The sequence below is a fragment of the Typopeltis vanoorti genome, chromosome 11, assembly GCF_054136105.1.
Source record: "Typopeltis vanoorti isolate ZY-2024b chromosome 11, IOZ_Tvanoo_1.0, whole genome shotgun sequence".
Taxonomy (NCBI): domain Eukaryota; kingdom Metazoa; phylum Arthropoda; class Arachnida; order Uropygi; family Thelyphonidae; genus Typopeltis; species Typopeltis vanoorti.
In genome coordinates this window covers 46403057-46421647 of record NC_143559.1, presented here as the reverse complement: position 1 = coordinate 46421647, position 18591 = coordinate 46403057, and the positions used below count along the sequence as shown (strand labels likewise).

General features: G+C 35.0%; 1 protein-coding gene across 1 annotated transcript in view; it reads right to left on the bottom strand.

Annotated features, from left to right (window-relative positions):
- The window catches only part of LOC150101514 (uncharacterized), a 41733-nt gene extending 23950 nt beyond the window's left edge, over nucleotides 1-17783 (bottom strand). Inside the window, exons 1-8 of the mRNA XM_090400819.1 lie at nucleotides 17547-17783; nucleotides 16792-16919; nucleotides 16525-16631; nucleotides 16070-16359; nucleotides 15456-15571; nucleotides 6525-6780; nucleotides 3876-4063; nucleotides 3375-3552 (exon numbers count right to left, since the gene is read on the bottom strand). Of these exons, the coding sequence (XP_090256945.1) occupies nucleotides 3375-3552; nucleotides 3876-4063; nucleotides 6525-6780; nucleotides 15456-15571; nucleotides 16070-16359; nucleotides 16525-16631; nucleotides 16792-16919; nucleotides 17547-17773 (1490 nt within the window). The 5' untranslated portion in view covers nucleotides 17774-17783. The remainder of the gene's footprint in view (nucleotides 1-3374; nucleotides 3553-3875; nucleotides 4064-6524; nucleotides 6781-15455; nucleotides 15572-16069; nucleotides 16360-16524; nucleotides 16632-16791; nucleotides 16920-17546) is intronic.
- Nucleotides 17784-18591: the final 808 nt, after the last annotated feature.

Here is an 18591-nt window from a genome sequence, read left to right as displayed (position 1 = left end):
TGGAATTTTGAAGAATTCTTAGTTTTCGATTTAATGAATATCTTCAATCGGACTCTGTCCTCACCGACGGTCGTTTCTGTAACCTGGAAGTCTACGAGTGACTGCTGCGGATGCACCAATGCGTGAACAGGCACCTCCTCTTCGTTCGCATGTGACGTCCAGAAGGGGGATGGACGCAGTTGACCATCACGAAAAAAGATACGGTATATTTACTCTTAAAAAGTATTTGTAATTTTAATTTTCTTAAAAAAGAAAAAAAAATCTTTTCTGTCCATTATTTACAGCAATTGAAATGTGAGACGATGTCTTTTTTTTCGTTCTCTTTCTTTGTATATGAGATATTTTAGGTTTTAGAAGTGTTGCAAATTTTTGGTTCAGGCGAAAACTAATTTGCAGTTGGTGTGTTTGAAAATGTATTTGTAGGCTTTGCATGTGTTTTGGATGTATGGCAATTTAATGGACAAGTTATGAACATCCGGCGACAACCCTCAAAAAATTCTAATTCTAAAATGAAGGCTCACATAGAAGAATTCACCCCCCCCACACACACACACACAACGATACGAAAAGAGGTACAGCAATTGCAGGGGACTGTGGTGTTGTTACTTTTACAACAGCATTTGCACTAGTTCTTTAGAACTAACATGTCCTTTTTAAGCAGATGAATGAGCGGATTTGGTACCAGTGGCAGATGAATGGGAGTTTCAGCACCGTCTCGATGATACCACCTTCATCTTCACACAGCAACTTTTATATTTTATCTGTCATCCCCATTCGTGAGCCCACAGTCTCGCCCTACAACAACTTTTATCTTTCATCCTAATCCCAATTCATCTGCTCACAGATGAGGGGAAAATCTGGTAACAAACTTCACATTCATGGATTCCCCAGACCCTCCCCTCCGTATACCCAAAAATTTCATTTAGAACATCCCAACAAACCTTCCCGATATCCAGCTCCCTAAATCTCGCAGATTCGCTCCAACCCACCCATGTGGTCGGGCGCATTACTCCCAACCCCTGCAGCGACCGTCTGCATGCGGCGGAATCGGTGTGGTCGATTCACCGTGACGTCAAATTTGCATAAATTCCGTTTCAGTCCCCTTCCGGTACGTCACATTTGCGCAAGGATACGAGGTGCCCGCTAACGCAATAATGCATCCGCTGCAGTCTCCGTACACTCCCATGTTAACGTTAACATGGGAGTGTTAACGTTGGAACGGAAGGAGTCTGATTTTCGAAATGGATTAATTCCGAAACCGGTACTGAGCGGGAATTTAATTGAGTTGGGCTGTTACGATTAAAAGGTAAGAAACTGAATGATATGCAAATTTTGAAATTTCAAGGGGAATGAAGAATGGGAAATTTTAGTCGGAGAAATTTGTCGAGTTTACCCTGACGTGTTACCTTTCTAGACTGCAACTGAACAAAATCTACGCAGATATCTAATTCAGATAAAGGAGTGTCTTCATTTTCCTCTTGCATAAAGTAGCGTCTTAATTCACAATAAATTTCCTGGCTTCCTCGTTAGTCACTCGCTTGTTCAGGTGTGTCATCCTCATTACTTGACTTGGCTTTCGGGGTCTTTAGGTGTTTTGTTGCAATTTGTTCACAATCTTCATTTTCATTTAACATGACGTAACATCAATTGTAACATCAACGCATAAAAAAATCTTTGTAGTTTCTGACGTGTTGCAGTTCTAAAATGATTTCATTTTCATTATCAGTCGAATCTGGCATTTCCTGATCTGAATTCTTGAAATCACAGGAGCAAAGCAGTTTAGAATTGTTTTGTTGCCAGCTCATCCTATCCTATATGCAATAAATTGTATGACTGTCTGTAAAATGGTAACCTTTACCCTGATTTCTTTCCCCGTTGAAGATGACGTCAGTCGATTTTCTTCAATTGTTTCAAGGATGTAGGATACTAACCTCCGCGATAGAATGTCTTCAATTTTTTTATGATTTCCATGTCCAGTGGCTGTATCAGGGACGCGATGTTATCAGAAAGAAAATCAAGTCGAATGTTTTCCAAACAATCTAATCGAGGGTGTGCCGCAAGTTATCCAGAAGCAGAAGAGTTTTTCTTGAATTTCGTTGTAATTCTGCATCCCAGCTCATTAGCCATTCCTGAAAAATCTCGGAAGTCATCCAGGAATTCTTGTTGGCATAATATAGAACGAGAAAACTGTTCTAAGTGCTTTAAAGCATCGAGGCTTGGCGCTTTTTCCGATAACAAACAGCTTCCGTTTGTCACTTCCCGACATGTTACAGCAGCACAACACGATAACCGATCATTGCTTTGCATGCACATGACAGTGCTGCAAGTTTATAACATGTAAACCTTTTCAGCAGTTCGAGTAGTTTAGTTGATTTTCACTGTCCAGCGCTCGCAGTATCAGCACTGTCCTCACCGTGTGCCTTTTTCAATTTTATTTCGTGTCTGATTTTTCATCTCGATAACCAACCATTTGTAGCTTTAAAGCTAACATGGCTCAGATTTTTAGCTAAATCTTCCGATTTGGTTTCTAACGTATGACCGTTAACACGCACGCCTCGTATAGTTACAATAGAGAACCATTGATTGAGAGCCTCTTCAACATCTAGATCCTTGACGTTTCCATTTTTGGGATTTTTCCCTGTTGTCCATCGTGCGATGCCCATTCTTCTCGCAATTTTTCCTGCTGGCCTGAGAAATCGGCAATATTAGATTTTGGAACACCGGTTATCTCTGTCAGGTGATGATGACTGGTTGTTTGATGGTTGGCTTTTTATTTTGTCAAGTAAGACGATTTTATCTGCTTTGGTTAGATCTTTCCTCATCTTCGCAGGGGGCCTTATAAAAAAAATTAAACTGTTACACTTTTTACTAAAAAATTAATACACACACTTGTTTTAATGAAAAGTACACTACTTAATAGTCACTGTAAGTAGAATCGTTACACTGTCAAGATAAGCCCATCCTCTCTACTCTGTATCCAGGCGCTGACTGATGTCAACAGGTTCTATGCAACTCACTACACGTGCGCCATCTACAGTAATTGTCCCGATAAAGCGGCCATTTTGGGTTGTATTCTCGATTTGTTTCTGTAGTTCAATGTTTATCCCAAATAAACGGTCCCCGATTAACCAGAGTCGAATCTATTTGCAAATTTGTTAAATTTGTTGTCATTCCCTAATCATGTCACATCTTGTGCTATAAAGAGCCAAATATTAATCAAAAATAAAAATATTATATTACCTTCTTCATGATTTGTGACAATTTTTGTATTATAATCCCTTTTAAAATAGGCATTCACATTTAATTAAAAAAAAGACTTGGTTACAGCAGCTTGTTCGGTTTCAATTAACATGAATGCATCTTTCATTGAGTTTCATTTTCTTTTTACAAGACATAATTTTTGGCGCTTTGGTTTCAAGGTTAATGCAAGTTGTCCTTCAAAATCAACCACTTCTCCGTCTGGTAATTTGACAAAAAATTGTTGCATAAGTGATGTGAAATATAGAAAAACTGAAACAAGGCCCATCTTTTCACCGGGACACGATCTTTTACCTAAATAATAAAAACATTTATGAGTTTTCATAATAATTGAAGAAAGAATAAAGATAAGGATAAGAAGAAATTAATTCTTTACTGAAACAATAATTATACAACTAAAATTTATTTTTCATATGGCATGTGTTGTTCCGTGAAGAAGATAAGTGACTGTTTCGGTACATTTGGAGTTGGGTATAATAAACTTTCAAAGAACATAAAAATTTACTGAATGTAAAAAATATACCTAAATAATATAATATGCCTATTCTACAAACGATATTTATTTTAATTTAATTTAAAGCAATCCAACTAATTATTTAATTTAAATCAATGCCTACCCATAGAAAATGGAAGCAAGCATTCTGGCTTCGTTACTGTTTTCTCATCTGAAGATAAAAACCTCTCTGGATCGAATATGTCTGGATTTTTCCAATATTTTGGATCGTAGTTTGCAGCCCAAAAATTAGCGACAACTATAGTTTGTTTAGGAATATCATAACCTCCTATTTTTGAATCTTCGGATGCTCTATTAAACAGAACACAAATGCAGAGATTTTACGTAACATATCTGGTAATACCTATCATTGATCATTTCAAAAAGTTTTAAATATTTTAAAATTTTAAACACATCTCGTTTACTATATACATTGTATTCATGAATTTGTTTTCTAATTTGAATTTTTAAGTTATTAAAACACAACGCCATTAAAACAAAATTAATAACAGCATGAAATAATTTTGTATATATATACGTAAATTTCATTCACAGCCTTTTCCTGGAATTAGCTGGTATTTATAATAAAGATTTAAACTACTGCATTTGATTCTTTTATACAACTCATCGATAGGCATGAAATTATGTTAAAGGTTATATTTTAATTAAAAGCCCAAATAACTTACTTTACTTCCAAATAATTTATGTTACGATTGACACAATAATTTTTTCAGGTCAGACCTATAATAAGGATATCTATCGGTGTTTATTGGCTTATTGGCAACATAATGGGCGATGAAATATAATTCGTCGTTTATTACTATATGGCTTTTAAAAGTTCGGTTCTATACTAGGAGGTTAACATTTGGAATTACCCTAATATTTATACAGATAAAATGAAAGCTAGTTTTGATTAAATATATTAAGTATTTCATCAGAAAACAGTTGCTATACTATCTCTGATCCTGTGCTTATTATGGAAACAATAATCAGATTAAGAGTTTAGTGTAGGATTTAATAAATCGGTTCCTTGATTTTCTTGTATCAGCGATTACACTTCGTATGATCATTATTATTATTATTATCATTATTGGCTTTTCATCAGGAAAGATAACTTCATGTACATATTTACCTTGATGTAACTTCGAGTTATATCAAGATGAATATGTAACTACTAACCAATGTGCTCAAAGTCATTTCTAGTCTCTCCAATAAGCGAGGCGATGTTCTCACTTCGAGCGATGAACGCAATTGGCATACACAATACACTGGCCTCATAGCCTGAGTTGCTTCGGCCGTAAATCTAAATAAGCCAAATCAAACCGAGCGATGAAGTTCATCTCCCACCTAAAAACAAACATACATGCCGAGGCAGGATTCGAAACTCGTACCTATCGGTTGGGAGAGATTAGACCAGCTAATGAATCTAAGAGATATTATCCCTACTTCCAACCTTTATCACGTGCCAAGAGACATCACGAATTTCTTCCCTGTATTATGTTATTAGGTAAATTTTATCCGTCAAGCAGTATTTCTTTTCTAGCTGTTCAGCATTCACACATACACCTGAAAAGTATTTATTTCTTTCTTCTGCGACTACAGCTGAGTCATTCAAAATGATTTAAGATGAACTCTTTGTGCATAATTCGTTTCTGCTGTCCGTATCTATTCCTGCATATCTATAAAATCTTTCCGATTATTTGCAACATTCTCAGCTGATTGTATCGAGAAGTTTATTTTACGATGTTTAATTATTTGTCCAGTTAAACATGTGCATATTCTTCAGGATTATGATTTGAATTTTATATATTAGTACTAAGAGTGCGATATCATTCTCGTACACTGTAATGTCGACTTTCCTCTAGTGTAATGTGAACATTTTTCGCATTATTACTTGCAGTAAGTTGCATCCAAAAGAGCAATCAGTTGCTGTTAATTTCATGGATGTCGTTTTTAAAAGTTTTTATAAAGATAGATATTTTATTACCTTAATGGACTCGTTGGATTCTCAATATTTAGAAGGATATCGTTGCCATCAAACCTTTCTACTTATTAAAATCTGATCCAATAATCTAACAAAACAACAACCATATGCCATGCATAAACTAATTTAGAATTCTATAAAACCAAAGTCTCCATTCTTTAAATGAATCGACTACTGTGTTATGGATTCCTTCTGTCAAATCTGGATATTACAAGAAATTCAAATTTTATACTCTAGGCATAGCATTTCGTATAAGAGCTAATAATCGTCCATAGTTTTAAAAAAAATTTCATTCATTTGCACTCAATAACATGAACAATTCAGGTGTTTTGTCATTTATCTTAGATATTACTATATTGAAATCACTTACTCTAATATGTTCAAGAATACACACACTCCAAAAATATTCTTGTAATCTACCATACATATTATAACCTCTCTCTGTCTCTCTCAATCGCTATTGAATTGTTATTTCAAATGCTTAAAGCGATTTCTTTGCATAACACCCTTTAACCACTATAACTGTCACACATTACCTACTGCTGACTTCTGCTTTACATACCAAATCTCTTACTTTCTACCAAAATGCAAATTCTACTGAAGTTGTCAGTTCTCTAGATAGGTCAACTACTGTGTTATCTCGTACATTCAACTAGTTTTTGGCAGTTAAACAATTTCCATAATCAAATGACATGTCATAAAATATAATAAACTATTACTAGTAAATTAATCCTGACACATTTCTTTGCTTTATTAAGTAAACTTAAAAATAAAATAAAAAAAACTTACGCTCTATGCAGATTCAATGGAAAATTCGGCCGGCATCTAGATACTTCCAGTAATGTTGCTTGTGTGTATGGAAGATACAACCGGTCATTCCATGATGGCATCCTTTCCTTACCGATAATTTCGTCAATTTCAGCCTGGACTCGTCTTTGCACTTCTGGAAATGCTGCCATGGTTAAAAGACACCACTGAATTGTTGTTGTCGTAGTATCACTTCCTGCACCAAGCAATGCTGTTACATTCCCTTTTAGCATATTTTCTATTTAAAGATAAGGAAAATTTTTAAAAGGCTGTTTTTAACTATTTTTCTATTTTTATTTATTAATTTCTGACCCTACACAAGAGAGGTCACAAGACCTGTAATATAACAATGTAGTATGTGAATAAGTGGCGAAGAAGGATTCTATTGATTTTCATAAAAAGGGTGGAGATTGTATTTACTAGGTAAAACATTTTGGAGAGGGATGTTCCAAAGAACAATGGTATAGAAGTGAAGAAAGAAAATGAGAGATTAGAATTACGAGGGTGGTTCCGAGAAAATTCTGACAAACATCTAGAACAAAAATGATATTAAAGCAAACTAATATAACCACAAGATAGAACATTCTAGTAGCAGAGTTATGAAGGCAATATAAGTTCTTATATTCTCATATCATCGTATGTTCTTTCTTGTGTTACATCAGTTGCTTTAATATCACTTTTGTTCTAGGTGTTTATCAGAAATTTCCAAACTCCCCACCCCTCTTATATGATTGAAACTGGAATGTGTATGCATAATAGACCAGTGGGTAAAGTGAACCTGATCTTGCATGATTCGAATAAATCGGGAGAATGGTGTGGCCGGTTCTGCGGGGCAACGACCATTAATAACTTATAAAAGAAGACAATGGAGAGTCCATGAAAGAGGGGTAATCTCTTAGACAAATTTCTTCTTTTGTATATAATCAAAAATTCTTATAGAAATTTCAGGTGTGTATCCCCTAATTATGAGAATAATATTCTACGATTGATTGGATTTGTAAACTGTTGGGAATTAAGCAGAAGGGGAAATAGTTTTGAACAAAAAATAACCCACCAAGCTTTACATGAGCTGAAGAGGATTGGAATCAGTTTTTCCTCTAACAGATCTACAGTTGACTAATGGAGATCACTTCTTACAATACTAAGACGAGAAATGTGATGTGGAATGAAGTCAGAAAGGTAAAGCATATAATGAAATAATTTTAAGATCAATAAGGAAGGATTCTGTTTGAAAGCACTGAAATTCTTTAAGTTATCTTTACCCTGATTTAATCGAGTAAGGCGATAGGCTTAATACATCGGTTATCGAAGACTTTGAAGTTTGAAGCGTTTTAGTACTACACGAAATGAGAGTGGGATGAAAAACACTAATGCCGAGAGATTGATGTCAGACTTACCTTCAGTTAATGTTACCATAGTACCATCAAGATGTGAAAGAGGGTGACGAAACATGGAATGGTAAGCGTTACGCTCACCAGCCTTACGATGTATACTCTGGATTTTTTGATAATTTTCTTACACTTGTTTCCTACTTAACTTTAGGTAAAGTAGAAAACTGGGTGTTTGACTGGAGCTATTGAAAATATGCAGCGTTTTTTATCATGCACTTAATGAACATTTTTAGAGGACCAGTCCTTCGATTGGGGGATCAGAGGGGAGATTTGCAGTGGAGTTAGAATGAAAGTTCTCATTCTAATAAAAATTATAACGATTATTTGGTTTCAGCAGATGTTTGGATAAAATGAGAGGAAACTGAACAATGACAAAAATGAAAAAAATCATACAATGAAAAAGAGATGTAAAAAATAAATGCATTTCTACTCATATTTTACGTATCAAACAACTAAATACTCTATTTCATTTCAAATTGTTTTTTGTACCATCTACGTACAAATTAAGCAGTAGTGGTCAAAGCATACAGCTCTGCGGCACGTCCTTCCTAGATTAATGTTTCATATACCACATTTTGGCATCTGTCTATCAGTCATATCAGTCCTATACATAGAACGAGTTTCATATCTATTCCCATTGTTCTACATTACATAAGAGAGTTCTATATGGTATCTGGAATTCTGTCAAATTCCTTTGCAAAATCTATCAGTATTATCCTGTATCCATTCACTTTAATCAACTCAGCTGTCACTCTGTTATAAAAAGTTAGGAAACCCATACCAAAGTTCACAGAATATCATATTTTTATTCATCAATTACGGATTTTCTCTATGACCAACTTTTGTAGTACTGTTACCACCATTCCTGATACAGTAACACCTCGACTTACGCGGTTTCTTATATGTACGTATTCCCGTCACGCCTGACCACTAGTCGTATCTTTCCGCGCTGGCCGCATTCGCCAGTGTCGCACATGCTTGAACAAGCACCCACGTGTTTCGCGCGGTCTCCATTCATACACGATTTTTATAGTCTAAAAAATCACATAAAAAATAATAATGTCATCCAAAATAAGCAAGTTCGAAAAGAAAAACATTGACTTTGGAAACAAAACTCAACATTATTAAGGATTTTGAAGGCGGAATGAAAATTTGTGAGTTATCAAAGAAGTTCGATCTACAGGAATCCAAAGTAAGAAGATTCATGAAATATAAAGAAAGAATTCTCGCTGCTGAGAAAAATGCCCAATCATTGAATTCAGGCATAATTCGTAAACGTCATGGGATTATTGGTGAGATGGAAACGATGCTTAAATTATGGTGTGATAATCAAATGAGAGCAAAAAATTGCCCAGTTGATCAAACGACGATATATAGCCAAGCCAAGCTGATTTTTGAGAGGCTAGAAGTAGAAGCTGGAGAAGCGGCCAAAGAAGAAAATTTCGTGGCCAGTAACGGTTGGTTCAACCGATTTAAAATCGTCTGAACGATTTTATCCGATTTAATATCGGATAAAGAGGCTTCGTCTGCTTTTCTTGAGAGACTTAAGGCTATCATCGAGAAAGGCAGCTATTGCAGTCAAACCATATTTAATGTAGACGAGACCGGCTTGTTCTGGAAAAAGATGCCTAAGAGAAGCCTTAAAGCCAGGAAACGTGAAGAAAAAACGTTTCCTGGCTTTAAGGCTTCCAAAGACCGGTTGACAGTAATGCTTGGTGGAAATGCAGCTGTTGATTGCAAGTTAAAACCTCTCTTAATTTATCGCTCCGAAAATCCAAGAACTCAGAAAAAAAAATCTAAAGCTGGCTTGCCAGTGATTTGGAAGTCAAATTCTAAAGCTTGGGTGACAGCTTCTATTTTTGAAGACTGGTTTGGTCACCACTTCATACCTAAAGTTGAACGTTATTGCCAGTTTAAAAAAATTCCGTTTAAAGTTATGCTCATTATTGATAATGCACCTGGTCACCCTCCTGCAACTTTAATTGATTTTGATCCACGTGTAAAAGTTGTTTACTTACCTCCAAATAACACCGGCTTACTTCAATGGATGGACCAAGGAGTTATCAAAAGATTCAAAGCGTACTACACACGGCGTTCGTTTGCAAGTCTGAATGAAGCTATGAGGCAAAATGAGCAACTGTCTGTTAAAGAGTTTTGGAAACAGTTTAATGTTTTAGATGCTGTAAGGATTATCGGAGATTTTTTGGAGCGAAATTTCCCAAAACACCTTGAATGGTGTCTGGTAAAAACTTTATCCATCCTTTTTTACATGCGAAACGGAAATGTTGCCAGAAACTGATCAAGTTGCTGAGGCAATAGAAGAAGCTGTCAACCTTGCGAGGCAATTAAATTAAGAAGTCGACAGTGAAGATGTCAGCGAGCTGTTAGACTCGCGTAACAAGGAGTTTACAATCGATGAGCTCCATAGAGATGCGTAAGCAAAGCGCTACTGAAGAGACCGAAACCTCAGATCCAGTTTTACCAGAAAAGCACATGACAATTGCAAAATTAACAGAAGATCTCAGATTAATTAAGAAAGGTTTACAGATTTCGGAGGACAGAGATTCTAATGAGGAACGAATTGTAGCCACAAGGCAAGAAATTAAAAAAAATCACTGGCTTGCTATGAACAAATTTTGCGTGACAAGAAAAAGACATTATGCTGTCAGACGAATCTACTAGATTTTATGAAACAATCGACATCGAAATAACTTTCTTTTTTTTATGTACAAAAAACTACAATTATGATTATATTTCTTAAAAAATATAGGTGTTTTTGTAAACCTTTGGTCCCAATTGTATGTTTGTATATATAAATTACATGCAAAATTATACCCCAAGTTACGCGAATTCGACTTACGCGCTTTTCGTTGGTCCCACATACCGCGTAACTTCGGGGTATCACTGTATAGTGAGTGGTCTATAACTTGCAACTGTAGTTTCAGAGCTTCTCTTATGCAAAGTTATTTTTCCTTTTTACACTTTCTTGGAATCTTTCTTAGAGTTGAAACTAAAATGAAACAACCTCTTCATTGGGACTGCCAATTGCCTCCCATATTAGTTCGTAAAACTCGAACTGATATCCTATTTAATTCTACATCTCTGTAAGCAATGAGGGTTTTTTTTTTTCAATATTCTAAGTAGCTTTAATTCATTAGCCTCCATTCTCACATCTGTCATTGTCAAGGCAGTATCTTAACTTGGATGATATACGCTTGCATAGTAGGCTTTCAGCAACCTATTTCCAATGCATCAGTCGCCTCACTGTCATCAACCTGGATTTCCCTTTCAGTCGTTTCCGACCGTAGGTGACTTTTGTAGGCATTGCCCACAAAGTATTCCTGGTGAGATTTTTACAGGGTAGTTCAACATTGCTTTCCCCAAACCCCCACTTTTATCTGGGCTCGAGATCGGCATATGGCTGGGATGTATTCATGACTGTAATCCATATGAGTTCACTGGGCAGGTTTGCCTATTCTGGGGGACGAAAAACCCGAATTTCTGGGTGAAACCCCCCTACCTACCTCCGTATGAGACGGGCTAATGCATCTTTAGTCGAATGAGACCAGATAAAGGTTCCTCACGTCACTGACGGGAATAGAACCCAGGTCTTTCCGACCAAAGAGCTTCGTCTATACCGACTGAGCTAAGGAGGCTCTTCTGTCATCAATCAATGTCATCAATCAACACTCGTCAATGTTATCCTTCCGTAGCCCGTTTTCCACTTAATGATCACAAAATGATATACCTCTTCGGATATATATTCTGTAGTACATTTTTGGTTCCTGCTCATCCATCTAACTGTTACTTAATTAATCCCCTGATCTTAGTGTACAGTTTGATATTTCTTCCAACAGATATCCCTTCACTATCCCCATGCATTACTAACATCGTTCCCTTTGCAGACAGATATAGTAGTAGTCCCCCCCTCTTTTTTTTAGTTCCACATATATCCCTTCTTGACTGAAAGTTCCAAGTTTTGTCTTATTAAAAATGCATCATCAACAATTTCCTAATGTCTATTCTGGAGGGAACTTCAGGCTACTTTTACAGCACTACATGATTAAGTCTACATTATTATTAATCTCTTATCCACTATTTTCCTCAAAATTAATCTATTACATGTCATCAGTCCGATCTTATCATAACTAACATTTCTTGCTTCTAAGCACTTCTGACCAAATCAATTCACCTAGACCATAGATGACGAACCTATGGCACGCGTGCTAGAGGTGGTACGTCCGAAAAATTTGCTGGCACGTCAACGATTTACAGGTGATATCCTTTTATACACGTATAAATTATTCAACCTTCTTTTCAATTGTTGCAATACGTACAAGTTAAATTTTGTTTTACACGAGAGAGGAGCTATGAAGATGTGCATATGATTGGTGCGGTAATAACAAAAGGTCGCGCGACCCAAAGACAAAGGCAACCTACAATTATTGAGTTGAAATGCTAATTCTCTTCAACCGAATTCCATAACATGTGAAACTATCATAACAACATTCACTATATATTTCTTAGTTTAACACATTCACGACAGGGTATCGTTTATTGTTCTGCACAGAACTTCTCTTTATCGGTGGGCTCAACTCACACAAAGTTTCAATCTTTGGTTGAATTTCATTGCTGCTTGTTTGCGTTTGAGCTGGCACAGGAACTCACACATGCATTACATGGCATATTGCATTTCGTGGTAGAATTTTATTTGAAGTTAGGCTTTGTGACCTGTCATAATGAAGTGGAGAATTTCAAATGCAATTAAACAAACACTTATTTCAAGTAATTGAAAAATTGGAGAAGGGTTTTTAGTTAGATACTGTGTTTCCGGTGCAACATATAGTTTTGCTTGAGTCCATACAGCTCAGTTTCTGTGCGAGAGGACATGTGGTTCATCAGTTAGCGCCGTTTTATTCTAGCTGTCTCTAATTGCACTGTTTTTGAGAAATATATTACACAGACTGCAAAAGCCTCAGTACCTTAATCAGGGATACAATAAAACTAGTTGGTTTTTCTTGCACATGCAGTATAATGGCTGTTGGGGAGGGCGTGTTGTTAACCGCAGGGAGCGAGTTACTATCGCCTCAACGTGAACATATTTAAACATTTGTCGTGTGCGAGGTATATGCAACACTTTTTGATGTCTTTTTTTTTCGTAAAGTAAAATCAGGGGTGCCAGTTATACGCGAGGGCGAGTTATTTTCTAGTAAATATGGTAAGCGTTTCTCCGAGAAGTTGACATCCTTCTGCTGCTTCCCTTGCTCAGCTAACTTCGATGGTGAGTTACAATGCATAAATATTTTTCTCACTACTGTTTTTTTTTTTTAAACCAAGATAATGAAAATCAATTTAATAATACAATGATCAATTTTACACTGAATAACATTATAAATTTATATATAAATTAATATTATAAATAAAATAAAATAAAATAAAATTGTAAATAATTATTTATAAAATATTATAAATAAATATATTATAAATTTATAAATTAATTAATTAAGTTAGATTAATTTTCTATTAATTTTTCCCCTATTAAAAACTGCCCGGAACGTCAGCAAAACATAAAAAGGTTCGCCACCACTGTGACCTAGACCTTGGCCTTCCTCTTGGCCTCTTTCCTGCCATCTTGGCGTCAAACATTTGTTTTGCTAACCTTTCTTCACCCATTCTATTTAAGTGGCCCTACCGCCTTAGATTAAGACTGCTGAGACATTCTTGAATGCTAACAATATCCAGTTCCTTCTGAATGCCTTAATTTTTAATATCTTTGATCCGATTTTTTGATCAAGTGCTTTATTTCTAATCCAAAGCTCAGATCTATAACTTAAAACTGGTTTGAATACTGTCTTGTATTCAAACTAGTTTAGTATTTTAGCTAATTTCTCTTCAATTTCATTAAATTTATTCAACCAGCTACCCACCATACCAGTGCTTATTCTATTGTCTATTTTCAGATTTAATTTGCTATCTTAACTAAAAACTCTACCTAAATAGCTGTAATATTGTCCTTTTTCTACAGGATCTCCAATCAGAATGCAGATAAAGTTTTCTATGTTCGCGCCTAATTTCATAGTTTTGCACTTTTTATTGGTGATTTGCATACCAAATTTTTTACAGCTATTATTTAATTTACTTAAAGAATCCCAGACTAGCAGTAGATGCGATGCGTTTAGGAATACAGCATCAGCTGCATAAAGCAATGAGCTGAGTTTGATATGTCCAGTTATAATATTGCGTCTAATGCCAGTTTTCATAATGTGAACCATACGGATGATGAGTATGAGTGGAGATAATGTGCATCCTTGTCGTACCCCCCCCTCCCCAGATTTTACATCAAACGATCTTCCTCTATTTCTTTTAATTCTAATTGCTGGCTGACAACTTACATATAGGCTATGTATTTCTCTGTATAATATATCATTTATCTCATATAATTGTGGTATTTTAAAAGCTTTTCTCAGCGCAACTTGTCATATGCCTTTTCTTGATCTACAAAACTAAAGTATATATCCTTGTCATATTCGCATGATTTCTCAACCATTTGTTGTGAAGTAAAAATCTAATCTTGACAACCTCTCTTTGGCCTGAATCTAGCTTGTTCTTCTCAAAATTTCTCTTCCGCAATCATTATCAACCTCTTTTCAAGTATGCTTGCATAAATCGTACCTAAGACAATTTAGTAGAGAAATTCTTCTATTCAGATTTATTCCCTTTTTTAGATAGGAGTACTTATCTAAAAAAAAAAAAAAGAGATGACACTTCTCCAGTCATCTAGAATTCAACTTTCTGATCAGACCCTCTGAATTATGCACTGTAGTCACTACAAAACTTTTACATCTATGTGCTTATGCATTTCTGGTTCAAATACAATCTACTTCAGCTACCTACCTTTTCACATTTCAAGTTTTAATGGCTTTTTCTACTTCAAGCATTGATATTTTTGCATTCCTCTTGAAAAGTTTCCTATGGTTCTGTCACTGCTTCCTTCGTTTAGCAGTTTTTCAAAGCAATTCCTCCAGACATCTAGAATATCCTAATCCTCAATTTTGATGTTAGCTTTATCTTCTTTGATTCCTTTAACGGTACTCTTTCCTCCATTTCTGAGCTTTTCAATTGCCTCCAGAAATTTGGCCACCTTCCTGATATTTATTTTCTGTATTCTTACCAGTCTTCCCGAAATGTTCGGTTAGCTACTTTTACACGTACTGTCATATAATCTAGTATAAATAGAATAGATGGATAATGTTTGGTGAGTGAGTGTAGTTTAGGTTCAACATTGAAATCATCTAAGTAGACAACTTGGAAATCTGTTTTCGTACTCCCGTTATCTACCTCTTCACTCACTCCAGCGGAACTCCAGCTAGATTTTAGATAAAAAAGTGATAAAACACATTTAAAATTTTTAAAAATATAATAACACAAAATTCTTAGCTCACCCAAAGTACTATAGGCCTAAAACATTTAGTAGGTGGGAGTCACATTAAAATAAGCATTCATGTGGTTATTGAATACGTACCATTAAAAGAAGTGTCGGGATCATTCTCTCTTTTTTTCATTTCCTCCAGAAAGCTGTGAATATAACTACCCATGGAATTTTCATCGGTACTCTTTTTAACAGACTCAATTTCCTCCCTAATAAAAAATGGAATTTTCATCAGTACTCTTTTAACAGACTCAATTTCCTCCCTAATAAAAAATGAAATTTTCATCAGTACTCTTTTAACAGACTCAAGTTCCTCCCTAATAAAAAATGAAATTTTCATCAGTACTCTTTTAAGACTCAAGTTCCTCCCTAATAAAAAATGAAATTTTCATCAGTACTCTTTTAAGACTCAAGTTCCTCCCTAATAAAAAATGAAATTTTCATCAGTACTCTTTTAACAGACTCAATTTGCTCCCTAATAAAAATGCCCAAGTCTTAAATTTTAAGAATATTTCTCTTTTACTATATTATATGATGTTCACTGAAGATATCAAAATCCACGAAAGAAAGTCTGACTTATATTATTTAATCGTATAATAAAAACAATAAATTACAATCAGCACATAGTATATATACTTCCACCGTTGATTTTATAAGTATAAACATTATGAGAAACTAAATAATTTAAATTATTGAGTCATGCTTACTCTATAAACTGATTAGCTTCTTTAAACATTTTCATTAGTGGCAAAAACTGTAAAATTTTCACGGCTAATAGCGCCAGCCTCGGAAAAAATGTAGGAATGTCAAATGATGTGAGCGTGTCAGCTGCAATTGCATTCAGTTCTTGCATGCGCTTTACTTTTTGCTCTTTCCATTGTTTTCCAAAAATCATGGAACTGATATTGTTGAAAGCACTAGCCAGAATATCATCTTTCAGGTCAGTAGGCTTTCCACTTTTATTTTCAATTACTTTAACGAAGGCTAATATTTCCTCCTGTAAGCAAACAGCAAAATAAATTATTTTTCCCTTTACTGATATATTGAAAATAAGGAAGATATATTTCAAATTGTTACCAGTAATAAGGTAGTTTATCACAAATATTTTAATTTAGGCTAAGTATTTGTTTATTAGCATCCATGATCTTTGCTATGTAAATACCTTTATTTTCTCTTCCATTTGACCTTTGCCAAATCCCAAATCACGAAGAACGTGAAGAGAAAATCTTCGTTGTTCTTGCCATTCAGGGCCATTTTCAGAAATCAAATCTGTTGACAAAAATAGAAGAATTTATAGATACAGAGAAAACTAGTGTCCATAAAATTATTGAAACGTATGTGTATTCTTACATGCAACAGCCGATAATGGAACCAAATTTAATATTCCAAAATACAAATATGTCAAAATAAATAATAAGTGTTGTCTTACTTTTACTTCCAGGAAGAAGATTTAATAGAGATGGTTGTGGTCGGTCAAGGAAAACCGATTTTGTGAGGGCTTCTTTTATACTTTCATAATCATTTAAAAAGACAACATAACGGCTTCCAATATGCATACTAGAACACAAGAAAACGTTATTTTAAAAACAGACATTTCATGAATATTAATATGATTTAAAATAAATTATATTTCTGTAAGAACATAATTAATTTATTTATTCAAGACATGGTAATGCAGGTCGTGTGTATTGGCATTATTTTATTACTTTACTAAGTCAATAAAAAAAATAAAAATCAGCTAACGCCTTTTTATTCCCGTCTACGGGAGTAGGCGAGGCCATTTAGCTCTATCTAACTTTTGGAGACTGAGTGGGCAGTTCAATCTCCACTGGCACCAATCAGAGATAGATGGCCCAAGGCTATCACTAATTAAGCGGTACACAGCGAAGATAAACGGCTCAAATGTGCCGCCATCTCGTGGTCCCTAACCCTAACACAATATATTTATTTAATTCATGAAATAATGTGGGTTCTACTGTCGTTTTTCTTGAGTTTAAGGGACGAAAAACCCTCTTGCCCGTGCCAGTGATCGATTAAATCGGGAACCGGTCGAAAAAAGGATTAGAAAAATTTCCTCTAACATAAACACTCATGCTAGCAGGTTTGGAGAAGTATACTCGCAGCTTGCTGGTTAGAGATCGGATATGCTAAGCTAATTTAATCAATGAAATGTTACTTTCTTACCTGAACACTTTGCCGTATTTTTTGGAAAATTCGACCAACTGTAAATGGGCATTTTTCTTTAGAAATGGAAAATATCCCAATAAAGGCAAACCAGTGGGACCAGGCGGTAATTTCTTTCTACTCTTTTTGTGAAAAAGCATGAAACACGCACATAACACTATGAGAAATATACTTATTGCGCAGGCTTTAAAGTGCTTGTCTAGGAGATTTATAACGTGCCTCTCCATTCTCTGAGTAACGCACTTGACAAACAATGTAATTTGGTCACAGCTTGATAGGTTTAAAGACTTTGGATTATTATTCAATGCCAAAGGGAAGTATGAAACGTGTTTCCAATTCGATGTATACGCTTCGTCGTAGTGTTTGGATAAATGCCAGAATACTTGCCTGACAAGCGTGATATTTTCGATGCAACATAATGATAATAATAAACGTTATTTGTGGACTTCAGCCTTTTATCAGTCGTTTCTTATTTGGTTTTATATATTTGTACTTTGAGTGAAATATTGTTTCTTTGTCAACATATTTTTGAAATTTAATTCGAATAAAAGCATGGCTGATCACAAAGACTACATACTTACTGACTTTAAATATAATTAAAAATTTAAGAACATTTTATGTGAAATGCCCAAAGGTGAAAGTGGGTTTTACAGTTAGAACTGTTACTGTTTAGTCGATTTAATAATAGCGATAATTGATTTACGTGTGATTTGGCACAAAAATCATTTCCAAATGAACGGATAAAAATAACTAAAATCAATAAAGCAAAAACACACATTTCTATATAAGCTCAATATCAATGTATTGATAATTTCAGTGAAGATGAAAACTTCCACAGCAGAATACAAGAAATGATGTTCCGTTTTTATCAATTCTCAAAAAAACCTTGCATAGTTTAGTCACTAATGAATATTTGTTCTTTCAATAATGCTAAATCTGGACAGATTTAGCATTATTAGTTTATTTAGTATTATCGAGCATATAAATATTTATCTCTTGTAACATCGACCTGAATATCCCCCTAGCGGCGGATTTGAATCAGTAT